General features: G+C 35.9%; 2 protein-coding genes across 3 annotated transcripts; one reads left to right on the top strand and one right to left on the bottom strand.

Moving 5' to 3' along the window:
• Window positions 1-19024: 19024 nt before the first annotated feature.
• LOC127957875 (uncharacterized) lies at window positions 19025-22068 on the bottom strand. Its single transcript, XM_052556573.1, has 2 exons — window positions 21615-22068; window positions 19025-21282 (listed from the first exon to the last, which is right to left on the bottom strand). Exon 2 carries the CDS (start codon window positions 21211-21213, stop codon window positions 19090-19092), a length of 2124 nt encoding a protein of 707 aa, XP_052412533.1. The 5' UTR covers window positions 21214-21282; window positions 21615-22068; the 3' UTR covers window positions 19025-19089.
• A 666-nt stretch (window positions 22069-22734) lies between these two features.
• On the top strand, window positions 22735-27225 carry LOC127957876 (uncharacterized). 2 transcript variants are annotated; one of them, XM_052556575.1, is made up of 9 exons: window positions 22735-23655; window positions 23788-23927; window positions 24224-24370; window positions 24652-24759; window positions 24855-24896; window positions 24998-25064; window positions 25252-25370; window positions 25596-25800; window positions 26938-27225. In XM_052556575.1, exons 1-9 carry the CDS (start codon window positions 23385-23387, stop codon window positions 27036-27038), a joined length of 1200 nt encoding a protein of 399 aa, XP_052412535.1. In that variant the 5' UTR covers window positions 22735-23384; the 3' UTR covers window positions 27039-27225. The 2 variants fall into 2 exon arrangements, with proteins under 2 accessions (XP_052412535.1, XP_052412534.1); XM_052556574.1 differs by having other exon boundaries at window positions 24995-25064.
• Window positions 27226-27955: the final 730 nt, after the last annotated feature.

The following is a 27955-nucleotide window of genomic DNA, read 5'->3' as shown; positions in this document are numbered from 1 at the left end:
AGCTGGGGTTAGAGTTGTACAGAAAGAAAGTATACTTGTAAAGAAAGAAACACTTAATCAAAACATGGTCAGGTCCCTAATTATTATTATTTTTTTAATAAATTTCACTGGTAGCCTACAGTATAAAGAATTTTTGGGTATAATATTTCACAGATTTCACACACTATTTTGCCATACTCACTTACATAAATGAACTAGTGGCCTGCACCCACTAGTAAAACAATTCTATCTGATTTTTGGATTGACTTTGGATAAATTCTTGTACTACAAGGTAATTCAATCAAGAGCAGTGAGTGATTTACTTTCATTTTCGTACATTAAAGAAACTGCAGCAGAGCTAGTGAATTAGGCGCGGTCGCCTTAAGAGACAAACGCATCCATTATAATGATACACATCCGGTTTTTTTGCAACTCTTTACTTTGACTTAAGACATAAACACATAATCTTTCGAACACATTTTCCAACACGGGTATTTCGACATATTTTGTATGTACTTGTTGTCGGTACAAAAGCAAGAAGACTTTGAGACGAGTCTCTGCTTGCTCCCTGAACACCAGAACACCGCGCTGCTGAATTGAGCTCTTTCGCTTTTCGCTCTTTTTTTCTGTTTATTTATACTGCGATTCGTATTTGTTCGTTCAGGTGCAGGAGGACGTGAACGTCCTGAACGAGAGCTCTGTTCAGTGTTAATGTCCGTGAGACGCGGCTCTCTCTCGCACCGAACACAGCGCGAGTCACCAGCTGCTCAGTTCAGCTTTCCCGCAGCGCGGGGCTGAAGCCAACTCGATGTGTTGAATGCTCGGAGCACGTTATAAAACGTATTCTTAAAATACACATTTCTGTTTTAATAAATGCTCATATTAAATCATAGCATAACACATAAGTAGGTACAAAAATAATCAGTGATGCAAATGCTGATGCATTTTTGCAATGATGCAAAAAAACATTTTTGTCGCAGTGTAGCTCTGCTTTACCATGTTATGCAACGCTGAGCATCGCAGACTTTCAGTCTGACAGAGAAATCTCACAAGCACATATAAACACTCATTTTCATGTGTATAATATATTCTTCTAATTGTTTTGTGCCGTTTCGCTGCAGTGTTTTCATGTGAAGGCTGTAAATGTGGACTTCAAGTGTTCATACATCGCGAGCTCCCGGACATTTGGCTGCCGCGAAAATATCATGTTATTACTTTAAACAGTTCAGAAACATCTGAATTTAGCTCTTGGTGTGTTCTAACGGGTAGATTGCGTGCAATCGCCGATATAATTTAATAATAAAAGGTCTTAAATAAGAATAAATTCGCTCGTTGTGAGCTCCGTGGAGACAGCCTGAGCTGAGCAGCAGCTGATTCTTCTCTCGTCTTTCTGATTGATCTCTGCCCAGAAATAAATTATTAATGAGCCCTAACCCCTGTAATAATCAGATATGTTGGTTTAGCTTGTCAGTTTGAGGGAAATTGTATTATTTACTTGTATTTTTAACCGGTTTAAAAGTGAAACGAAACCCGACTCCGCCCCTAAATCTCATTGCAACTGTAGGGGCGCAATTTTTCTCAGACAATGTAAGTCTATGGGTAATGAATTTTGACATTTAAAAATTAATTAAAAAAAAACTTTAAGTCTGATCAGTCTGAAAAGATATAGCACACACCACCGCTCTATCCCGCAGGTGTCTGCCGAGTTTGGGGCTTGTGGCTTTAAAGCCCTAGGAGGAGTAGCGTACAGAATTTCTGTCAGAAAAATAATAATAAGAAAAAGAAGAAGTTTAAATAGCATAACAGTATGTTGGCTTGTTGCCAAGCCAACATAACTAGAATTAAAAGTTAGTGAACTAACTTTGATGTTGGCTTGGCCATCTTGGCCATGGAGCAAAAGAGCCACAGTACTTGTGTGCCCAACATTGAGTTGCCCCGCTGCAAAATAAATACAAATAATAATGCCATAAAAAATACACCTGCAACAGTCTTTTTCCATGCTCCCTTGCTGTTTTCTTTTTTTAATAAAAAGCCTGGGCTATGATAACAGCTATGACAGGGTTGTCTAGCTGGATGTGAAATAAGTAATGCCTATTTTTCTCGTGTATGTATTTCACAGTCCTGCCACCGTCGCGTTGTGGGCAACGACACACAAGATAACTGAAACAATGCATTTTAAATCAAGGAGATCATAAGTGTCATGAGTCCGGACCCGGTGGTCCTCCCTCTCACCACCAGAGGGCACCACTTCCTTTCTCCCGGACTCATCACCTTCACCCACTCACATATTCACTCTGTACACCTGTTGCATCCACTCACTCTGTACACCTGTGCACATACTCACTCACACAGCTGTTCCCTATTTGTTCACAAGTATATAGTTCAGTCTCACCCACCACTCTGCCTGGCTATAGTGTAATGTCTATGTGGATTACCTGTGTTTCTCGTGCTCGTGTTCCCTGTGATTCGTTTTGGTTTTGTTTTTGCCGTGTTGGCCTTTGAGTTCTTGTTATAATAAAGTGTCTCTTCCCTGCACTTGGACCCAGATCTTGTTCTTTCCACGGCACCGTCTCTACCGCGCCGTGACAATAAGGGGTCCAAGCACAATGGTTTGTATAGATGATGCAGTTACACACTGTTTAAAATTGTTTAATTTGTACTGTATGTTCATTCTATTTATTTATTTGTGCTATTTACATAATGTTTACATTTTTTTTAAGTTTGTTTTTGTTAATGTAAAATAGCACTGCATAGTCTTCACTGTAAGATAAAATACACAATCAAACCAAAATGTATTCAGACACCTTCAACATTTCTCACATAATCACAGTTTATTTGCTGTAGTTTAGAAACTGGTAATAATATATGACAATAACTCAGAACAAATTCATCTTGATAATTTCGGATAACTTTGATAAAAAGATATGTAATGGAATCAACCAAAACTTCAGACTGTCAGTATGACAATATTTACACAACTATCAATACTTTGTTGAACAGTTACCAAGCAAGAAATGCTTAATTTGGTTCAGTCTGTGGTGTGAAAAGGTTGCATTAACAATTAAAGAAAGAAACACTTAAGCAAAACATGGGCAGGTCCTTAATTATTATTTTTTTAAATAAATTTCACTGGTAGCCTACTGTATGAAGAATTAGTGGGTATAATATTTCACAGATCACTATTTTGCCATACTCACTTACATAAATGAACTAGTGGCCTGCACCCACTAGTAAAACAATTCTATCTTATTTTTGGATTGACTTTGGATAAATTCTTGTACTACAAGGTAATTCAGTCAAGAGCAGTGAGTGATTTACTTTCATTTTCATACATTAAAGACTCTGACAGCAGAGCTAGTAAATTAGGCGCGGTCCCTTTAAGAGACAAACGCATCCATTATGATGATACACATCCGATTTTGTTTTTGCAAATCTTTACTTTCACTTAAGACATAACCACATACTTATTCGAACACACTTTCCAACACGGGTATTTCGACATATTTTGTATGTATTTGTTGTCGGTACAAAAGCAAGAAGACTTTGAGACGCGTCTCTGCTTGCTCCCTGAACAACACCGCGCTGCTGAATTGAGCTCTTTTGCTTTTCGCTCTTTTTTCTGTTTATTTAAACTGCGATTTGAATTTGTTCGTTCAGGTCCAGGAGGAAGTGAACGTCCTGAACGACAGCTCTGTTCAGTGTTGCTGTCCCTGTCCGCGATACGCGCGGCTCTCTCTCGTGCACACGCGCCATCAGCTGCTCAGTTCAGTTTCCCGCAGCGCGGGGCTGAAGCCAACTTGATGTGTTGAATGCTCGGAGCACGTTATAAAACGTATTCTTAAAATACACATTTCTGTTTTAATAAATGGTCATATTAAATCATAGCATAACACATAAGTAGGTACAAAAATAATCAGTGATGCATGCGACCCTTTTGGTCTCAGTGTAGCTCCCTGCTTTACCATGTTATGCAACGCTGAGCAATTGCTGCGACGTTAAGCCTGACAGAGAAATCTCACAAGCACATATAAACACTCATTTTCATATGTGTAATATATTCTTCTAATTGTTTTGTGCCGTTTCGCTGCAGTGTTTTAATGTGAAAGGCTGTAAATGTGTACTTCAAGTGTTCAGAGAAATACATCGCGAGCTCATCTGTGACGTTAAGCATGATGATTCAGTTAGAAACCAGCTAAGACCAGCGTGACAGTGGCCAAAACTACTTTAAAACCATATAATATATTATTCTAATTGTTTTGTGCCGTTTCGCTGCAGTGTTTTAATGCGAAAGGCTGTAAATTCTCTGTGGACTTCAAGTGTTCAGAGAAATACATCGCCAGCTCGCGGACATTTGGCTGCCGCGAATATATCATGTTATTACTTTAAACAGTTCAGAAACATCTGAATTTAGCTCTTGGTGTGTTCTAACGTGTGGATTGCGTGCAATCGCCGTTTTAAAAGGTCTTAAATTAGAATGAATTCGCTCGTTGTGAGCTCCGTGGAGACAGACTGAGCTGAGCAGCAGTGATTCTTCTCTCGTCTTTCTGACTGCTCTCTGCCCAGAAATCAATTATTAATGAGCCCTGACCCCTGTAATAATCAGATATGTTGGTTTAGCTTGTCAGTTTGAGGGAAATTGTATTATTTACTTGGTATTTTTAACCGGTTTAAAAGTGAAACGAAACCCGACTCCTCCCTTTAATCTCGGTTATTGCAACTAGGGGCGCAATTTTTCTCAGATAATGTAAGTCTATGGGTAATGTATTTTGACATTTAAAAATTAATTAAAAAAAAACTTTAAGTCTGATCAGTCTGAAAAGATATAGCACACACCACCGCTCTATCCCGCAGGTTTCTGCCAAGTTTGGGGCTTGTGGCTTTAAAGCCCTAGGAGGAGTAGCGTTCAGAATTTCTGTCAGAAAAATAATAATAAGAAAAAGAAGAAGAAGAAGTTTAAATAGCATAACAGTATGTTGGCTTGTTGCCAAGCCAACATAACTAGAATTAAAAGTTAGTGAACTAACTTTGATGTTGGCTTGGCCATCTTGGCCATGGGGCAAAAGAGCCACAGTACTTGTGTGCCCAACATTCTTGAGTTGCCCCGCTGCAAAAAAATAAAATAATAATACCATAAAAAATACACCTGCAACAGTCTTTTTCCATGGTCCCTTGCTTTTTTCTTTTTTAATAAAAAGCCTAGGCTATGATAACAGCTACGGCAGGGTTATCTAGTTGAATGCAAAATAAGTCATGCAAAAACCATAATCTCCTAAATACCATTCAATTTAATCTTATTTTAATAGTACTGACAACATATTTTAAGTTATCACACATTACTGAAAAATTAAAGAAGGGACACTATATATAGTATACTTCGGCGAGTCAAGAGCTAAACAAAAAGTCCTGTTTCATTACAAAATACTGTAACTTTTATAAACTTTATACTATCACCACAAAATTTTAATTACTATTTATTATAAAATAAATATTTCATAAAACTGAAACTTAAATATATTATTTCTATAGGCTATACAAAACAGAAAAGAAAAAAGACTAAATAATAAGGCTGAATAAGCTGATCTATAGCATGTTAAATGGTGGTTGCCTGTCTATGAATGGTACACCCCAACCACTAAGCTCACAGAAGTGGTTTTACCCAAGTCCTCAGCAGCCAATGACATTGACCTCTTCAAACTGATTTTTAAGGTGTACTTCGTGAAATACATGTTAAATACCCGCTGATTTTTCACTTGTAAACAACACGTATTTAACACGTTAAATAATATTGGATATAACATTGGAGTAATATAGTATTTTAAGAAGCTCTTAAAAAAATATATAAATGACTTTACCATGTTGTGCAGCGCCGATAAATAAATAATATTAAATACGTGTTGTCTACGCATGAAATACAGGTATTTAACGTGTTGTTGACGCGTTAAAATTCACGTGTATTTGACCCTCTTGGCCTTCCATACACATTAGATATAATGAAAGGAGACGTGAAAAAAGGACATCGCTTTGTTTTGATATGGATTACTTTATCACAGAATATTTGTTCGGGAGCACTTGTTTAGTTTAAAAGTAGACATGTCAAGCTTTCTATAGATATATCTCTCATGTCTCTTCGTTGAGTATTCATGGAGTTACAGTTCATTTTAATGACGTGTTTGTAAATGAAGATCAGCGCAGACCAAGGCTGCAGACAGCACACCTTGTTTGTTATCTTTATTTTATAAGTGCCCAAAGTTTTGTTGTTATTATGTTTGTATCCAAAAAAAGTAGACCCTTTACAGAGACACGTTAAAATGCACGTGTATATTTGACCCTCTTGGCCTTCCATACACATTAGACGTAAAAAAAGGACATTCCGTTGTTTTGATATGGATTACTTTATCACAGAATATTTGTTCGGCAGCACTTGTTTGGTTTAAAAGTAGACATGTCAAGCTTTCTATAGATATATCTCTCATGTCTCTTCGTTGAGTATTCATGGAGTTACAGTTACTTTTTTCCCCTCGATGTCAAATGATATTTCGTTTTGCACGGCTCAACAAACACCTGGATTTTGCTCTTGTTTTGTTCTAATGAGTGGATTGTGTGCATTAATATTTTAAGAAGCTCTTAAAAATATATATAAATGACTTTACCATGTTGTGACGATGGATAGCAATTGATGTGACGTTCAGAACTTCAGCCTGACAGATAAAATCTCACAAGCACATATAAACACTCATTTTCATGTGTATAATATATTCTTCTAATTGTTTTGTGCCGTTTCGCTGCAGGGTTTTAATGTGAAAGGCTGTGAATTCTCTATTTAGACTTCAAGTGTTCAGAGAAATACATCGCGAGCTCGCGGACATTTGGCTGCCGCGAATATATCATGTTATTACTTTAACAGTTCAGAAACATCTGAATTCAGCTATTGGTGTGTTCTAACGTGTGGATTGCGTGCAATCGCCGATATAATTTAATTATAAAAGGTCTTAAATAAGAATAAATTCGCTCGTTGTGAGTTCCGTGGAGAAAGCCTGAGCTGAGCAGCCGTGATTCTTCTCTCGTCTTTCTGACTGCTTTCTGCCCAGACATCAAGTATTCATAAGCTGTATCACGCTGTCAAATTATATTTCATTTTGCACACATAAACAGTTCAAAAACACCTGAATTCTGCTCTTGTTGTGTTCTAATGGGTGGATTAGTGCAATTCGCTGTGATATTATTTTTGGAAGCGCTTAAAAAATGCTGATGAAGTCCTCATTTCTCTCTCTTCTTTCTCTCTGTTCTTTGGCCAGAGACATAATTTATAAATGAGATCTGACCCGGTAATAATAACATATATTGGTTTAGCTTGTCAGTCTGAATGAAATGTGTAGCCTATTTATTTGTCTGATCTCTCCCCGAAACGCGGCTATCATGTGGACTTCAAGTGTTCAGAGAAATACATCGCGAGCTCGCGGACATTTGGCTGCCGCGAATATATCATGTTATTACTTTAAACAGTTCAGAAACATCAGAATTTAGCTCTTGGTGTGTTCTAACGTGTGGATTGAGTGCAATCGCCGTTTTAAAAGGTCTTAAATAAGAATGAATTCGCTCGTTGTGAGCTCCGGTTTAAAAGTAAAACGAAACCCGACTCCTCCCCTAAATCTCATTGCAACTGTAGGGGCGCAATTTTTCTCAGACAATGTAAGTCTATGGGTAATGAATTTTGACATTGAAAAATTAATATAAAAAAAACTTTAAGTCTGATTAGTCTGAAAAGATATAGCACACACCACCGCCCTATCCCGCAGGTGTCTGCCGAGTTTGGGGCGTGTGGCTTTAAAGCCCTAGGAGGAGTAGCGTTTTGAATTTCTGTCAGAAAAATAATAATAAGAAAAAAAAAGAAGAAGTTTAAATAGCATAACAGTATGTTGGCTTGTTGCCAAGCCAACATAACTAGAATTAAAAGTTAGTGAACTAACTTTGATGTTGGCTTGGCCATCTTGGCCATGGGGCAAAAGAGCCACAGTACTTGTGTGCCCAAAATTCTTGAGTTGCCCTGCTGCAAAAAAAATAAAATAATAATACCATAAAAAATACACCTGCAACAGTCTTTTTCCATGGTCCCTTGCTTTTTTCTTTTTTTAATAAAAAGCCTAGGCTATGATAACAGCTACGACAGGGTTGTCTAGTTGAATGCAAAATAAGTCATGCAAAAACCATAATCTCCTAAATACCATTCAATTTAATCTTATTTTAATAGTACTGACAACATATTTTAAGTTATCACACATTACTGAAAAATTAAAGAAGGGACACTATATATAGTATACTTCGGCGAGTCAAGAGCTAAACAAAAAGTCCTGTTTCATTACAAAATACTGTAACTTTTATAAACGTTATACTATCACCACAAAATTTTAATTACTATTTATTATAAAATAAATATTTCATAAAACTGAAACTTAAATATATTATTTCTATAGGCTATACAAAACAGAAAAGAAAAAAGACTAAATAATAAGGCTGAATAAGCTGATCTATAGCATGTTAAATGGTGGTTGCCTGTCTATGAATGGTACACCCCAACCACTAAGCTCACAGAAGTGGTTTTACCCAAGTCCTCAGCAGCCAATGACATTGACCTCTTCAAACTGATTTTTAAGGTGTACTTCAGTGTATTTCACGTGAAATACATGTTAAATACCCGCTGATTTTTCACTTGTAAACAACACGCATTTAACACGTTAAATAATATTGGATATAACATTGGAGTAATATAGTATTTTAAGAAGCTCTTAAAAAAATATATAAATGACTTTACCATGTTGTGCAGCGCCGATAAATAAATAATATTAAATACGTGTTGTCTACGCATGAAATACACGTATTTAACGTGTTGTTGACGCGTTAAAATTCACGTGTATTTGACCCTCTTGGCCTTCCATACACATTAGATATGTAAGGTTTAGAAGTGGAGGTCATATTTCATGTTGGAAAGTTGTAATGTTTAGAATTTAATATGATTTATATTTGAGTTAATATACTAGAAGTACATTTACAATGTTTAGTCAGTTAATTATTTACACCTTTATGTGTTTACATATTTAATGCAGTAAGGATATTCTGCTGAATCTGCCTATCTGATTCACTCACGTTTATCTCAGTCTAAGTCCTTGCTTCTGATTGGTTAGTGATGTCACGTGAAAGGCCGTGTGGAAGGAAGTGTTGTTGTTGTGACGGTGTTCAGTAAAAGTGCCGCTTGACTGAAGTCTTCTGTCTCCATTCTGCTGTTCATTATTATAGAGAGTAATCTACCACCACATAACGAACCCTCACGTTACAGATATAATGAAAGGAGACGTGAAAAAAGGACATCGCTTTGTTTTGATATGGATTACTTTATCACAGAATATTTTTTCGGGAGCACTTGTTTAGTTTAAAAGTAGACATGTCAAGCTTTCTATAGATATATCTCTCATGTCTCTTCGTTGAGTATTCATGGAGTTACAGTTCATTTTAATGACGTGTTTGTAAATGAAGATCAGCGCAGACCAAGGCTGCAGACAGCACACCTTGTTTGTTATCTTTATTTTATAAGTGCCCAAAGTTTTGTTGTTATTATGTTTGTATCCAAAAAAAGTAGACCCTTTACAGAGACACGTTAAAATGCACGTGTATATTTGACCCTCTTGGCCTTCCATACACATTAGACGTGAAAAAAGGACATTGCGTTGTTTTGATATGGATTACTTTATCACAGAATATTTGTTCGGCAGCACTTGTTTGGTTTAAAAGTAGACATGTCAAGCTTTCTATAGATATATCTCTCATGTCTCTTCGTTGAGTATTCATGGAGTTACAGTTACTTTTTTCCCCTCGATGTCAAATGATATTTCGTTTTGCACGGCTCAACAAACACCTGGATTTTGCTCTTGTTTTGTTCTAATGAGTGGATTGTGTGCATTAATATTTTAAGAAGCTCTTAAAAATATATATAAATGACTTTACCATGTTGTGACGATGGATAGCAATTGATGTGACGTTCAGAACTTCAGCCTGACAGATAAAATCTCACAAGCACATATAAACACTCATTTTCATGTGTATAATATATTCTTCTAATTGTTTTGTGCCGTTTCGCTGCAGGGTTTTAATGTGAAAGGCTGTGAATTCTCTATTTAGACTTCAAGTGTTCAGAGAAATACATTGCGAGCTCGCGGACATTTGGCTGCCGCGAATATATCATGTTATTACTTTAAACAGTTCAGAAACATCTGAATTCAGCTATTGGTGTGTTCTAACGTGTGGATTGCGTGCAATCGTCGATATAATTTAATTATAAAAGGTCTTAAATAAGAATAAATTCGCTCGTTGTGAGCTCCGTGGAGACAGCCTGAGCTGAGCAGCCGTGATTCTTCTCTCTGATTCTTCTGACTGCTCTCTGCCCAGACATCAAGTATTCATAAGCTGTATCACGCTGTCAAATTATATTTCATTTTGCACACATAAACAGTTCAAAAACACCTGAATTCTGCTCTTGTTGTGTTCTAATGGGTGGATTAGTGCAATTCGCTGTGATATTATTTTTGGAAGCGCTTAAAAAATGCTGATGAAGTGCTCATTTCTCTCTCGTCTTTCTCGCTGTTCTTTGGCCAGAGACATAATTTATGAATGAGATCTGACCCGGTAATAATAACATATGTTGGTTTAGCTTGTCAGTGTGAATGTAATGTGTAGCCTATTTATTTGTCCGATCTCGCCCCGAAACGCGGCTGTCATGTGGACTTCAAGTGTTCAGAGAAATACATCGCGAGCTCGCGGACATTTGGCTGCCGCGAATATATCATGTTATTACTTTAAACAGTTCAGAAACATCTGAATTTAGCTCTTGGTGTGTTCTAACGTGTGGATTGCGTGCAATCGCCGTTTTATAAAAGGTCTTAAATAAGAATGAATTCGCTCGTTGTGAGCTCCGTGGAGACAGCCTGAGATGAGCAGCCGTGATTCTTCTCTCGTCTTTCTGACTGCTCTCTGCCCAGAAATCAATTATTAATGAGCCCTAACCCCTGATCTAATCAGATATGTTGGTTTAGCTTGTCAGTTTGAAGGAAATTGTATTATTTACTTGTATTTTTAACCGGTTTAAAAGTGAAACGAAACCCGACTCCTCCCCTAAATCTCATTGCAACTGTAGGGGCGCAATTTTTCTCAGACAATGTAAGTCTATGGGTAATGAATTTTGACATTTAAAAATTAATAAAAAAAAAACTTTAAGTCTGATCACTCTGAAAAGATATAGCACACACCACCGCTCTATCCCGCAGGTGTCTGCCGAGTTTGGGGATTGTGGCTTTAAAGCCATAGGAGGAGTAGCGTTCAGAATTCTGTCTCAGAAGAATAATAATAACTAGAATTAAAAGTTAGTGAACTAACTTTGATGTTGGCTTGGCCATCTTGGCCATGGGGCAAAAGAGCCACAGTACTTGTGTGCCCAACATTCTTGAGTTGCCCTGCTGCAAAAAAATAAAATAATAATACCATAAAAAATACACCTGCAACAGTCTTTTTCCATGGTCCCTTGCTTTTTTCTTTTTTAATAAAAAGCCTAGGCTATGATAACAGCTACGACAGGGTTGTCTAGTTGAATGTGAAATAAGTCATGCAAAAACCATAATCTCCTAAATACCATTCAATTTAATCTTATTTTAATAGTACTGACAACATATTTTAAGTTATCACACATTACTGAAAAATTAAAGAAGGGACACTATATATAGTATACTTCGGCGAGTCAAGAGCTAAACAAAAAGTCCTGTTTCATTACAAAATACTGTAACTTTTATAAACTTTATACTATCACCACAACATTTTAATTACTATTTATTATAAAATAAATATTTCATAAAACTGAAACTTAAATATATTATTTCTATAGGCTATACAAAACAGAAAAGAAAAAAGACTAAATAATAAGGCTGAATAAGCTGATCTATAGCATGTTAAATGGTGGTTGCCTGTCTATGAATGGTACACCCCAACCACTAAGCTCACAGAAGTGGTTTGACCCAAGTCCTCAGCAGCCAATGACATTGACCTCTTCAAACTGATTTTTAAGGTGTACTTCAGTGTATTTCACGTGAAATACATGTTAAATACCCGCTGATTTTTCACTTGTAAACAACACTATTTAACACGTTAAATAATATTGGATATAACATTGGAGTAATATAGTATTTTAAGAAGCTCTTAAAAAAATTATAAATGACTTTACCATGTTGTGCAGCGCCGATAAATAAATAATATTAAATACGTGTTGTCTACGCATGAAATACACGTATTTAACGTGTTGTTGACGCATTAAAATTCACGTGTATTTGACCCTCTTGGCCTTCCATACACATTAGATATAATGAAAGGAGACGTGAAAAAAGGACATCGCTTTGTTTTGATATGGATTACTTTATCACAGAATATTTGTTTGGGAGCACTTGTTTAGTTTAAAAGTAGATATGTCAAGCTTTCTATAGATATATCTCTCATGTCTCTTCGTTGAGTATTCATGGAGTTACAGTTCATTTTAATGACGTGTTTGTAAATGAAGATCAGCGCAGACCAAGGCTGCAGACAGCACACCTTGTTTGTTATCTTTATTTTATAAGTGCCCAAAGTTTTGTTGTTATTATGTTTGTATCCAAAAAAAGTAGACCCTTCATAGAGACACTTTAAAATTAACGTATATATTTGACCCTCTTGGCCTTCCACACATTAGACGTGAAAAAAGGACATTGCGTTGTTTTGATATGGATTACTTTATCACAGAATATTTGTTCGGCAGCACTTGTTTGGTTTAAAAGTAGACATGTCAAGCTTTCTATAGATATATCTCTGTCTCTTCGTTGAGTATACATGGAGTTACAGTTACTTTTTTCCCCTCGATGTCAAATGATATTTCGTTTTGCACGGCTCAACAAACACCTGGATTTTGCTCTTGTTTTGTTCTAATGAGTGGATTGTGTGCATTAATATCTTAAGAAGCTCTTAAAAATACATATAAATGACTTTATCATGTTGTGACGATGGATAGCAATTGATGTGACGTTCAGAACTTCAGCCTGACAGATAAAATCTCACAAGCACATATAAACACTCATTTTCATGTGTATAATATATTCTTCTAATTGTTTTGTGCCGTTTCGCTGCAGGGTTTTAATGTGAAAGGCTGTGAATTCTCTATTTAGACTTGTTCAGAGAAATACATCGCGAGCTCGCGGACATTTGGCTGCCGCGAATATATCATGTTATTACTTTAAACAGTTCAGAAACATCTGAATTCAGCTATTGGTGTGTTCTAACGTGTGGATTGCGTGCAATCGCCGATATAATTTAATTATAAAAGGTCTTAAATAAGAATAAATTCGCTCGTTGTGAGCTCCGTGGAGACAGCCTGAGCTGAGCAGCCGTGATTCTTCTCTCGTCTTTCTGACTTCTCTCTGCCCAGACATCAAGTATTCATAAGCTGTATCACGCTGTCAAATTATATTTCATTTTGCCCACATAAACAGTTCAAAAACACCTGAATTCTGCTATTGTTGTGTTCTAATGGGTGGATTAGTGCAATTCGCTGTGATATTATTTTTGGAAGCGCTTAAAAATGCGGATGAAGCGCTCATTTCTCTCTCGTCTTTCTCGCTGTTCTTTGGCCAGAGACATAATTTATAAATGAGATCTGACCCGGTAATAATAACATATGTTGGTTTAGCTTGTCAGCGTGAATGAAATGTGTAGCCTATTTATTTGTCCGATCTCGCCCCGAAACGCGGCTGTCATGTGGACTTCAAGTGTTCAGAGAAATACATCGCGAGCTCGCGGGCAGTTGGCTGCCGCGAGTATATCATGTTATTACTTTAAACAGTTCAGAAATATCTGAATTTAGCTCTTGGTGTGTTCTAACGTGTGGATTGCGTGCAATCGCCGTTTTAAAAGGTCTTAAATAAGAATGAATTCGCTCGTTGTGAGCTCCGTGGAGACAGCCTGAGATGAGCAGCCGTGATTCTTCTCTCGACTGCTCTCTGCCCAGAAATCAATTATTAATGAGCCCTAACCCCTGTACTAATCAGATATGTTAGTTTAGCTTGTCAGTTTGAAGGAAATTGTATTATTTACTTGTATTTTTAACGGTTTAAAAGTTAAACGAAACCCGACTCCTCCCCTAAATCTCATTGCAACTGTAGGGGCGCAATTTTTCTCAGACAATGTAAGTCTATGGGTAATGAATTTTGACATTTAAAAATTAATAAAAAAAAAACTTTAAGTCTGATCAGTCTGAAAAGATATAGCACACACCACCGCTCTATCCCGCAGGTGTCTGCCGAGTTTGGGGCTTGTGGCTTTAAAGCCCTAGGAGGAGTAGCGTTCAGAATTTCTGTCAGAAAAATAATAATAAGAAAAAGAAGAAGTTTAAATAGCATAACAGTATGTTGGCTTGTTGCCAAGCCAACATAATAAAAATAAAAATAAGTTTAAATAGCATAACAGTATGTTGGCTTGTTGCCAAGCCAACATAACTAGAATTAAAAGTTAGTGAACTAACTTTGATGTTGGCTTGGCCATCTTGGCCATGGGGCAAAAGAGCCACAGTACTTGTGTGCCTAGCATTCTTGAGTTGCCCCGCTGCCAAAAAAATAAATAAATAATACCATAAAAAAATACACCTGCGACAGTCTTTTTCCATGGTCCCTTGCTGTTTTCTTTTTAAATAAAAAGCCTAGGCTATGAAAACAGCTACGACAGGGTTGTCTAGCTGAATGTGAAATAAGTCATGCAAAAACCATAATCTCCTAAATACCATTCAATTTAATCTTATTTTAATAGTACTGACAACATATTTTAAGTTATCACACATCACTGAAAAATTAAAGAATTTTAATCAAAATTTTAATTAATATTTATTATAAAATAAATATTTCATAAAACTGAAACTTAAATATATTATTTCTATAGGCTATACAAAACGGAAAAGAAAAAAGACTAAATAATAAGGCTGAATAAGCTGATCTATAGCATGTTAAATGGTGGTTGCTTGTCTATGAATGGTACACCCTTCTAAGCTCACAGAAGTGGTTTGACCCAAGTCCTCAGCAGCCAATGACATTGACCTCTTCAAACTGATTTTTAACTTGTACTTCAAGTGTATTTCACGTGTATTTAACACGTGAAATACAAGTTAAATACCCGCTTGATTTTTCATGTGTAAACAACACGTATTTAACGCGTTAACTAATATTGGATATAATATCGGAGTAATATAGTATTTTAAGAAGCTCTTAAAAATATATATAAATTACTTTACCATGTTGTGCAGCGCCGATAAATGAATAATATTAAATACGTGTTGTCTACGCATGAAATACACGTATTTAACGTGTTGTTGACGTGTTAAAATTCACGTGTATTTGACCCTCTTGGCCTTCCATACACATTAGATATAATGAGGGAGACGTGAAAAAAGGACATTGCGTTGTTTTGATATGGATTACTTTATCAAAAAATATTTGTTCGGGAGCACTTGTTTAGTTTAAAGGTAGACATGTCAAGCTTTCTATAGATATATCTCTCATGTCTCTTCGTTGAGTATTCATGGAGTTACAGTTCATTTTAATGACGTGTTTGTAAATGAAGATCAGCGCAGACCAAGGCTGCAGACAGCACACCTTGTTTGTTATCTTTATTTTATAAGTGCCCAAAGTTTTGTTGTTATTATGTTTGTATCCAAAAAAAAGTAGACCCTTTACAGAGACACGTTAAAATTCACGTGTATATTTGACCCTCTTGGCCTTCCATACACATTAGACGTGAAAAAAGGATATCGCGTTGTTTTGTTATGGATTACTTTATCACAGAATATTTGTTCGGCAGCACTTGTTTGGTTTAAAAGTAGACATGTCAAGCTTTCTATAGATATATCTCTCATGTCTCTTCGTTGAGTATTCATGGAGTTACAGTTCATTTTAATGACGTGCTGTAAATGAAGATCAGCGCAGACCAAGGCTGGAGACAGCACACCTTGTTTGTTATCTTTATTTTATAAGTGCACAAAGTTTTGTTGTTATTATGTTTGTATCCAAAAAAAAAGTAGACCCTTTACAGATTCGATTGATGTATTGCTCTTATCTGTACGATTAAAACTGAAAATGTAATTTAAGTAATTGTCGGGGTTATCAGGAGAAAATGACTCAAAACGCGTATATGCGTTAATCGACTCCAGAGTTAAAAGGCTGTCGTGACTTTTTTCCTTCCAGTATTCATAAGCTGTATCACGCTGTCAAATTATATGTCATTTTGCACACATAAACATATCAAAAACACCTGAATTCTGCTCTTGTTGTGTTCTAATGGGTGGAATAGTGCTGTGATATTATTTTTGGAATCTCTTAAAAAATGCTGATGAAGTGCTCATTTCTCTCTCGTCTTTCTCTCTGTTCTTTGGTCAGATACATAATTTATTAATGAGATATCTGACCCGGTAATAATAACATATGTTGATTTAGCTTGTCAGTGTGAATGAAATGTGTAGCCTATTTATTTGTCTGATCTCGCCCTAAACGCGGCTGTCATGTGACTTTTTTTTTCCCTTCGCGATGTCAACCCTGGTAAAAAAAAAGCATACTTTTTTGTATTTCAAATATATTTTAATTTTAAACAATGCACTGCAAATATACTAACCAAAAATAACACATTCTTTAAATGTATTAAACGTATATTAGCAACATACAGTATTGTTCAAAATAATAGCAGTACAATGTGACTAACCAGAATAATCAAGGTTTTTAGTATATTTTTTATTGCTACGTGGCAAACAAGTTGCCAGTAGGTTCAGTAGATTGTCAGAAAACAAACAAGACCCAGCATTCATGATATGCACGCTCTTAAGGCTGTGCAATTGGGCAATTAGTTGAAAGGGGTGTGTTCAAAAAAATAGCAGTGTCTACCTTTGACTGTACAAACTCAAAACTATTTTGTACAAACATTTTTTTTTTTTCTGGGATTTAGCAATCCTGTGAATCACTAAACTAATATTTAGTTGTATGACCACAGTTTTTTAAAACTGCTTGACATCTGTGTGGCATGGAGTCAACCAACTTGTGGCACCTCTCAGCTGTTATTCCACTCCATGATTCTTTAACAACATTCCACAATTCATTCACATTTCTTGGTTTTGCTTCAGAAACAGCATTTTTGATATCACCCCACAAGTTCTCAATTGGATTAAGGTCTGGAGATTGGGCTGGCCACTCCATAACATTAATTTTGTTGGTTTGGAACCAAGACTTTGCCCGTTTACTAGTGTGTTTTGGGTCATTGTCTTGTTGAAACAACCATTTCAAGGGCATGTCCTCTTCAGCATAGGGCAACATGAGCTCTTCAAGTATTTTAACATATGCAAACTGATCCATGATCCCTGGTATGCGATAAATAGGCCCAACACCATAGTAGGAGAAACATGCCCATATCATGATGCTTGCACCTCCATGCATCACTGTCTTCACTGTGTACTGTGGCTTGAATTCAGAGTTTGGGGGTCGTCTCACAAACTGCCTGTGGCCCTTGGACCCAAAAACAACAATTTTACTCTCATCAGTCCACAAAATGTTCCTCCATTTCTCTTTAGGCCAGTTGATGTGTTCTTTGGCAAATTGTAACCTCTTCTGCACATGCCTTTTTTTTAACAGAGGGACTTTGCGGGGGATTCTTGAAAATAGATTAGCTTCACACAGACGTCTTCTAACTGTCACAGTACTTACAGGTAACTCCAGACTGTCTTTGATCATCCTGGAGGTGATCATTGGCTGAGCCTTTGCCATTCTGGTTATTCTTCTATCCATTTTGATGGTTGTCTTCCGTTTTCTTCCACGTCTCTCTGGTTTTGCTCTCCATTTTAAGGCATTGGAGATCATTTTAGCTGAACAGCCTATCATTTTTTGCACCTCTTTATAGGTTTTCCCCTCTCTAATCAACTTTTTAATCAAAGTACGCTGTTCTTCTGAACAATGTCTTGAACGACCCATTTTCCTCAGCTTTCAAATGCATGTTCAACAAGTGTTGGCTTCATCCTTAAATAGGGGCCACCTGATTCACACCTGTTTCTTCACAAAATTGATGACCTCAGTGATTGAAAGCCACACTGCTATTTTTTTGAACACACCCCTTTCAACTAATTCAACTAATTGCCCAATTGCACAGCCTTAAGAGCGTGCATATCATGAATGCTGGGTCTCATTTGTTTTCTGAGAATCTACTGAACCTACTGGTAACTTGTTTGCCACGTAGCTATAAAAAAATATACGAAAAACCTTGATTATTCTGGTTAGTCACATTGTACTGCTATTATTTTGAACAATACTGTACTTCTGGTACTAATTTTTAGTAAGACTTTAAATATACTTTAAAAAAATTGTAATTTATTATACTTTATTATACTATATTTTAGAGAAATGTACTAAAAGTGAAATTAAAGTAGAATTTTAGAAGTTTATTTATTTTAACTTTATTTTTAAGTATATTTTAGACAAATTTTAACTGCATGCTTGAAATTATGCTTGTCACAATGCACTGAAAGCATATTTTAAAAATAGCTTATTTAATATATTGAAGATTTAACATATTTTAAGTTAATTGTGAGTGTGACTTTAACGTTTACTTATTTAAGCTAGGAACTTTGTAACTTGGCAAAAGTGATGAAATTTTTGAAAGCCTGTTATAAATATATTTTCAATACAATATATGCATTGCACAAATGTCTGTTCTTTTAACAGTTTTTTTATATGCAGTTATGTTTATTGAGCTAATATTAGAAGTATCATGATACAATCATAAATGACAGGGTCATAATAATCCTAAAAACATTAACAAAAAATTTGACATTAAACACACTATGTAACATTATTTATGTCAAAAATTTAACATTAAACACAATAATATTCAGGACTGATATGAAATATAAGAAAAACCTGTTATGTAATTGAGTTACACAGTGAATTATGAAAAAAAAAATGGGATTAACATTAACAGTTGCATGTTTTTCACTGGTACAATTACAAACATTTCTGTTTGCAGGAAACAGTTTTAGTCTCTTTCAACATTGTTTGGAAGTGGACTAACATACATTTTGTCCTTAGACTTCACCATTACACATTTGCGCTCTAATGACTGAGGATGTACAGCAAATACATTATTGGTGTGACACACTTCAGTTAGAAATGTACAGGATATATTTAACTGAGCATCTCTATAAACCTTTCTTCCACTCTTGGCTAGCTCTTTAACTAAAAGACAGAAACTGTTTGTATCAAATACAGAAGAGGCCCCATCCTCAGATGTGTAGGCCACCAAGGTCAAAATCTCACAGAATGTCCCATCATTTAACTGTACAACAGAATTATTTCTCTTTTTAAGAGTTGTGTTATTATATGAATGATAAACAACACTGTTGCAAATGAAACGGTCATAAAATAAACCTAAATGAACAGTGTCTCCTGTGAAATGTTCAATAGCCCTCCTCTGCAGCACAGATGTGCTGCCTTTCTTTGGGCAGCCAAAACCTCTGACATTATCTGGAAACTCTTTTGACGTTTTTGTTACGCCAGACCTACCCTGGAGTTTGCCAAATATTTTTTTTATGTTGTCATTTGCATTTTCCATTATAGTCTCTGCTTTTGTTGAAAGACCCCTCCACCTAAGGAATCTTTTCACTATTTGAGCAGACACATGTGTTGTTCCATTAAAAATTTTTAGCAAAGTCCCATTGAATGATTCAAATGGAAATGTGGATGTTGCCCACAATGGTCCCCAGTTGCGTACGCTTGATGCCAAGTGCATTAACAAATGTACATTGAAAGAGACATTACCAGCACCATACAGTTTCTCAAAATTATGTACGAACTTTCGAAGAGCTTGCTCTGCCATATCCACGTGGGTCATTTTCACTGCATCCTGCAGAAGAGTGTGAATTGCAAAAACTAACAAAAAAAGATGACTCCAGTACTTCTTTTTTAAAATTCCACTCAAAACAGTCAAAGCATAAAAGAGCAAAAATGACCTCCATTCAGACGCCTTCCAGAATTTTCGGTCCTTAACTGATCTGGGTGCCCTTGTGACCTCCACAGGTGGGCTAATTAACATTAGTCCCTGGTCTATGTCACTGACCTTAGAGCCCAAGTACCATTCTTCCTTATGGTGCTTACTATCCAACCACAGAGATGTTAACTGTTTCGTTACACCAAGGCAAACACAGTGCTGGTAGTCCGGAACAAATCCAGTGATCATTTTAAAGCTCTCAAGTTCCATCAGAGGGGATGGGCCTTTCACACCCATTATTGGTCTCTCAGGTGTTGCCAGCATTGCGTGCCTGAAATGGTCAGTCTCTGTCCTTAATGGTGGTTCTGGTGTTTCCCATACATATGGGCCACCACCAGAGTGAAGGCAGAAGTCACATCCATATTTTCCATTAAATTGTTTCGTATTTCTCAGGAGGGGGCGGGCAATTGAATCTGAGGAGCAGAGTAGCGAATGAATTTTGCTTGTGTGCTCTGTGTTTTCAGAGTCCCTCCATTTAATACCAACCTGTTCCAGTTCTTTAAGCTGTGCAACAAAAGCAGTTAAAAATGTAGCCATATTTGGCTTGCTGTTACCAAGCCATAAGCATGGAATGCATATATTACCTTGCCGGACTCTTGGTGACAGTTCTACAATTTGACACTGGATTGGCCATATCTGAACATTATTACTTTTGAAAACTGGAATTCCATCACAGTTCCACAAAATTGAAATGTCATCATCCCCCATTTGTCCAGTTTGCTTGAATTTTTGATATTCTGCCCCACACTGAATATCAGAAAGAATGCCAGGAGTTGATTCCTTTGTATTCAAATGTATATCAGGTTTTTCCAAAATGTCCACTATTTGGGCTGATAGGCTAAGTACAAGAAAGTACGACCCAAGTTTTAGGCTGTTCTCAATGTCAAATTCAGTATTACAAGAAGAACAGTTTTGTGGTGCTGTCTCACTGGGTCCAATGTAGGTTTCACAGTTGATACAATAGAAATGGGGCTTATACTGGCCAAACTGTCCATAGGCTTTATGAAAAAGGTATGTGGTTGCTGGCACCAAGCCAGGGAAATGTGCATTAAACAATGTAAGAAGATCCTGAAGTGCTACACCTGTCAAATTGTGCCTCAGTACATATGACATGAGTAAAAGCAGACTCTGTCCCTTCGTGAGAGGAGCACCAGGGTATACAAGATCATCATCTAGCTGTTTCTGTAAAACACAAAATTAATCACATTTACACCTAAAGCAATATTTGAAGAAATGCAGCAGCACTTATAGTGTTGTTCTGTCAAAACAGATAGGCTTACAGTCAACATAGTTACACTTTGAATTTAAGGATTCATCAAGATTAGTAAATGCTGTAGCTAACATGGTAATAACTAAGAAATACAAAAATATATATTTGTAAAGCATTTGTCATTTATAATACTTTTCTAATATCAATACAACTGAACATTGTTCGTTCATGTTAGTTCAGTGTGCATTACCTTATGTTAATAGATACTTTTATTTAAAAAAGTATTAGTAAATGCTGAAATTACCTTAAGAAACTCATCTCGATCTTGGCTTTTTATTTCACAGACTCTTTGTTGTTTTCTTCCATCATCTTCCTCTCTGTCCTCCTGTTCATTTCCATCATCTTCCTCTCTGTCTTCCTGTTCACTTCCATCATCTTCCTCTCTGTCTTCCTGTGCATCTTCATCATGTACCTCTCTGTCTTCCTGTTCACTTCCATCATCTTCCTCTCTGTCTTCCTGTGCATCTTCATCATCTTCCTCTCTGTCTTCCTGTGCATCTTCATCATCTTCCTCTCTGTCTTCCTGTGCATCTTCATCATGTACCTCTCTGTCTTCCTGTTCACTTCCATCATCTTCCTCTCTGTCTTCCTGTGCATCTTCATCATCTTCCTCTCTGTCCTCCTGTGCATCTTCATCATCTTCCTCTCTGTCTTCCTGTGCATCTTCATCATCTTCCTCTCTGTCTTCCTGTGCATCTTCATCATCTTCCTCTCTGTCCTCCTGTGCACTTACATTATCATCTTTGCTTTCACGTTCTGTCTTCTTAAACCTTATCACATCTTGCCTCCTTTCTTCTGTGTCTCCTTTCTGATTTTTACTGTCTTGCAGGCTTCTTTGCACTTTACAATTATCTGCATCAACATGTGTAAGTTGTATCTGAGACAAATGGATAAGAAAAAGTGCAGTTTCAGTGATAAAACAGCAGTATTTAGCATCTAACAAAATAAAAGCAGTATTTTTGAAGGACTGACTTATACAGTTTAAATGTCTAATTAATTAGTAATAAAAAATGCTGTTAAACATGAACATTTTTCTCTTGAAGTCATACCTTTTCACAAACTGTTCCTCTGTCCAAAGAGTTGGGAACTGGAGATGTACAAAGAAATCTCTTGTATATTAATTTCAGTGGTTTCTGCAAATACAGTACAAACAACATAACTGTAAAACAGTAAAATTTATACACCAATAGTGCCTGTAATGTCTCATGTTTAACAAATTTTCAAAACACCATGAAGCTTTTGTCTTTGAAAAGTTACATTATGTGACAGGCTTGGGTCATATGAATACTGAAAGTACTAAAAATAATAAAGTAAATTATATTAATAAAGATTTTACCATCACATTGGTCCAGTCTTACAGATGGGGTGTTACACTGTAATAACCCATATATACACTGTACTACTGTGTTTTTAGATGGGATAAAAATCAAATATGAAACACTTCTCAGAGGAAAAAAAGGCATGTATCATGTACAAAATATACATTGTTATATTTATATAGCAAATTTATTTAATTTGAGATTTTACAGCAGTTTATTAATTTATAATATTTACCTTTACAAAATACTGCTGTACTTAAAATATTTATTAATATAGTGCTTTTCATAATGGTTCATTATTACAAAGCAGGTTCACATATAAAATATAAAGAACAAATAATGAAGCACCTATAAGATAAAACAACACGTCCTAAATTATTTTAATAATTGCTGTAGGCTATTGCAGTACACCGTAATTTACAGTTTTCTTGTGAAAAATGTTTTCATAAATGTTTTTTATTATTTATGTTTACCTTTTTTTGATGAAGTCTTCTGTATTTTGTTGTTCTGGGCGTCTCTGGTTGAGTCCCGTCGCAATTCAAATGTCTTTTCAAATTACGGTTTGATGCCATGATTTCAGAGCATAGACTGTTTCAGAGTATCTAGTCTCTAACTTTGAATTTGGCGGTAAAGTGTGTGCCGTATAGTTTTGAAGCTCACTGCAACCAATCGGAGCATCTGACGCCTGACGTTACATGTTACGCAATCCCGTCAATCATAGTAGGTCTGACTCTGCAGGTGAGGTGAAAAGGTCTCGAATCACGATGCCTTACCAATTCGCTATATATTACTTTTTAGACAAAACAGTAAAAGTTGAAAGTGCATCGCTTATTGGGAATTTGGCCAATTTAAGTCAAGTGACGTTGCAGCCAGACCTTGACAGCGATGATAACTGGATTGAGATCAAATGGCCCACACGAAAAGAGCCCGTTAGGACAGTACCAGCTAAAGTCCTACTATTAGGAGGTAAGATGATATTGTATCAGTTATTTTTCGTTTACATGTTCAGATTCTTGTATACTTAACATTGTTAACTTTTTTTTATGTTGGTTTGCATGCTGGGGTCGGCTAACCTTTATATTTCTATCGTTATATCAGATTCGTTCAAGGATCTTGTCACAAAGAAGAATTTATTCATCTTGGGTAAAGATATATGGACCAAGGAAGAATGCAGGGGTGTTATCATGAAAAAGAAAATGCTGGAGACCAATGCGGTGGAGGCAAAAAAAGCTAAGATGGTGAGTAAAAGTTTGCAAATTTGCAAATGAATTTGCATATTAGTTTAAACAGTTTTTAAGTTTAAATACATAGCTAACTTTCTTAATACTTGCTACACGCTGTCTCAAAAAGTGAGGTATATAACATGCCCAGCTACCTTCATGTTGGCTTTGGCACATTCCTTCTCTGTGGTGGTAGCTACAAAGCTATAGCGAGTACTGAGTGCTCAGGCAGTAATTTATTAATTTGGTGAGTAAATTATCATTCAATTCAAATTTTAAAGTGGACTAATTCTTTAACTGTATATTTTGTTCAGGAAAAGCAAACCAAGATCAAAGAGACAGCCAAGAACCAGATGCTTCAAAACCTGAAGGTTTCCCTTTCCAAAAATAAGAACAAAAACACACAAGATCAGCATAATAGTGAGGCAACTGAGGAGGAATTTCCACAACAACTTTATTGTGTAAGGGATACTGGTTTTCTGAAGACCTGGATAAATTTTACATTTTGTTGTACTGTGCTTTATAAACAGGACATTACTTAATGTTTACTCCATACTTAATAAGAATAGAACGCTTTATGAAAGAAATGTAGTATCCTCTTTATACGTTACTTAGTAACATTTTAGAGTTAATACAAATATCACCTGGTGTCATATTAAGATGTTTTAAAAAACCCTAATTTTTATTACATTCCTATTCATTGTTAAATTTTTTACATCATGAATGTGTTGTCCTGATAAAGCAAGCAAAGACTTTAAAGGCTGCCAGACCCAAATCATCCAATCCTGATGATTACACCAGTTCAGATGATGATGCCACAGTCATACGGAGTCCAAACCAACCTGACATTGTAAGTTATGAAGTTTTTCTGATTGCTTTCTGTACATTCTCTCAGACATGGACTCTCTTTGTATTGCTTTTAATTAATCTGTTATTATATTTTAGGGTAGTGATATGGATGAAGGATTACCCGCAATGCAGCACAATGTAAATGTATATTATAACATTCAAAAACAAGTTCATGTTGTAAAATGTGACTTTAATAAATAAAATGTATTATGTCTGCTTTTCATTGTTTGTTTTAGCAGTTAATGGATTATAGCACTGGTCAACAAATGGCACCCCAAATGGATGAAATCATGGCATCCCTTCGTGGTAGGTATAAGCTTTCATTACAGGGGTTGACATTGAAGAATAAAGTTTGTTCCACAATTGTCATAATTGCCATATACTGATCTGAAGTCCCATAATCTCAGGTCAGCTTTTACATTGCATCAGTCTATCCTGTGTCATAATAATAATGTTAATAAAATACATTTGTTTTTCATTTAAATTCACCTAGAACTTCCAGAAATGATTAAAATAATGAAGGAGTGTGTCCACTGTATAAAGTCATTGAAGCCCTCGTTTGGGGGGACCCCATCATCCACAACCTCCTCTTTTGTCACTGAAGTTGAGATGGTACGTTACAATTAAAGAATAAAAGATACATTTATCATTGTATTATTTAAGAACTACATTAAATTCATAGCTTTTGAACGTGTACATATTGTATTTTGTTTTGAACAGGGATCATCCTTAAAGTTGTAGGTTACATATATGTTACATCATGTGAATTATCTTGTTAATGGGAACCTGCACACGAGAGATCATACCACTCTTCTATCTCCCTTTTTCTCTATACAGCAACCCTTGGCTGGCAGTGAAGTTTCAGTTCCAAAGAGGGCCTTCCAGCGACTGAACCGCACACGCATGACCATCTTTGTGCAGGAGCTGGCTGTCCTGGTCTTTACAAAAGATGTACTTGCCCAGTCCACGCTAACAGGGAAATCAGGAAAAGGGGCCCCTCCTAAAACCCAGCTGGACGTTGCCAAAGTGCAGGCCATAACAGGTGTGTAATTTTATCTACTTATAAAGCAATAAAAGAACCATGAATCTTCTTGAATCATAAGTGCAAAGTCAGTATGCATTTAATACAGTATGCAGCAGAAGTTGGTTCAATAGCAAATACAGGGAAATAAAATACAACACATCACTGTATTTGCATTAGTTAAGTGGTAAAGTATAATATTTTTTTCTATGTAAAAATGTTTGTATGTAAAATCATTATGAAAGCGCATAACAAAAAAATATAGGTGCCACAGTATGACTTTGACTGGTGACGTTAGTTGTCGGCCAGTATTTTGGTCATCTAGGGTACCAGCTATAAATGTTGCCCTCCAACACCTATAACACGTATGCAGCCCAGTATCATCGCACTACCACCACTGTGCTTTGCTGTTGAGTCTATGACTTCTTTTTCATGTCTAGTAATATATAAAACACCAGGAGCGTGTTGAGTGTCTTTTTCGCGCTGAGAGTTCGGGTGTTTTTTTACTCCTTATCATAGCAACCAAAGCGTCTCAACTGAAAACGCTGCGCTCTCAAGCACTCGCAGCTGGACATTTTCAGCAGAGCACCTAGCATTTTCAGCTGACAAAAAACACTTTGGTATAACTGAGGCCTTATAGCTGTTAATGGAGCTCTTTTAAATGTAAATATATAAACATGCAACTTGTTCCCACGGTAACTGAACAATTTACAGACAGTAAGAAATATACTCATTATGGAGGACTACCTGATATTAGTGTGCTTAAACTGCGAGAAAAAGTGACCAGTGCTGAGCATTAGTGTCATTTTTCATATAGTTTCAGCACAAAGAATTATGGGTTGGGAAAAGTTTGTAATGGTGCTGTGCTAAACCAGACTTATGTGGAAACATACCTGTAACCATTACTGTTCTTAGAAATGTTTGGCCCAGTGGTGTTAAATTTCTGTATGTCAGTATGTGTATGTAAATCAAACCTTTTATGCTGTTCATGCAATTACAGAAAGTTTCAACAACTTGTGTGAATGATCATATGTGTTTCACACATTGTGGCATTGAGTGTCGATAGAGAGACTGTATTGAAAATTCAGGCCCCAAAGTATTTGTTCATGAGATAAAGTGCTATGCTGTTCAGCTATATGTTGTCTTTTCTGTTAACAGATGCAGTTCTGCTGGAGTTTCCACGGTCAACAGCATCTGATGTGCGAGCAGCTATCAGACGCAAGTGCAACAATGAACAGTTCGTCCAGAAGAAGGTCTGATGTGTAAATATGTTTTTATTTACACCTCTGTTGCTGTTCAGAAGGTTCTCTGTGGTTTCTTTCTGTTTTTGCACTGTTGTAAAACATGGTAAATTTATTCTGTTAAGTTTTGAAACCAAGTTCCTGTAAATGTAAATAAAAATGTTTTAAATAGATTTAAATAAATACTTGTTAATAAAATGTCTTTATTCATGTAATTATTGTTATTATTTTTTATTGACTTTACAACATTCAGCTTAGAGTAAATTAAGTTAACTTTCTGCTTAAAAATCATATACAATTACCACCAAATTATTATGTTTGTTTTTTGTTGTACATTTCAAAGAAACTCATTATGCATTTGTAATGTACTTGAAATACAAAGAAAAAAAACTTTAATTTCATTAATCACAAGTAGTCCCTATAGACATGCCTAAAGTGTACTAAGCATACTTGAAGTTGTTCCACTTTAGCACATGAAAGTACACTAAATACACTTGAAATTGTGCTTTATTACAATTAAATTACAACTTAAATATATTTAGTACAAAATTAGTATTTCCAAAATAACACTCTTTAAGTTTGCTAATCAGTAACATACTTAAATTATACTGATCATTAGTCTGACTTTAAGTACACAGAAGTATACCAAAATTTCAATTATAATGTACTTGTAATAGAAATAAAGCACACTTTAATTAATTAATCAAGCACATATGTTGTCCCACAGCCTATACTTGAAGTGTACTAAGCATACTTGAAGTTGTTCCACTTTAGCATATGAAAGTACACTAAATACACTTGAAATTGTGTTTAATTACAATTAAATTATAACTTAAACATATTTAGTACAAAGTTAGCATTCGCAAAATAGCACACTTTAAGTTTGCTAATCATTAACATACTTAAATTATACTGATCATTACTCTGACTTTAAG

Source organism: Carassius gibelio, chromosome B5 (assembly GCF_023724105.1).
Source record: "Carassius gibelio isolate Cgi1373 ecotype wild population from Czech Republic chromosome B5, carGib1.2-hapl.c, whole genome shotgun sequence".
Classification (NCBI taxonomy): Eukaryota; Metazoa; Chordata; class Actinopteri; order Cypriniformes; family Cyprinidae; genus Carassius; species Carassius gibelio.
This window is presented reverse-complemented; position numbering and strand designations above follow the sequence as displayed.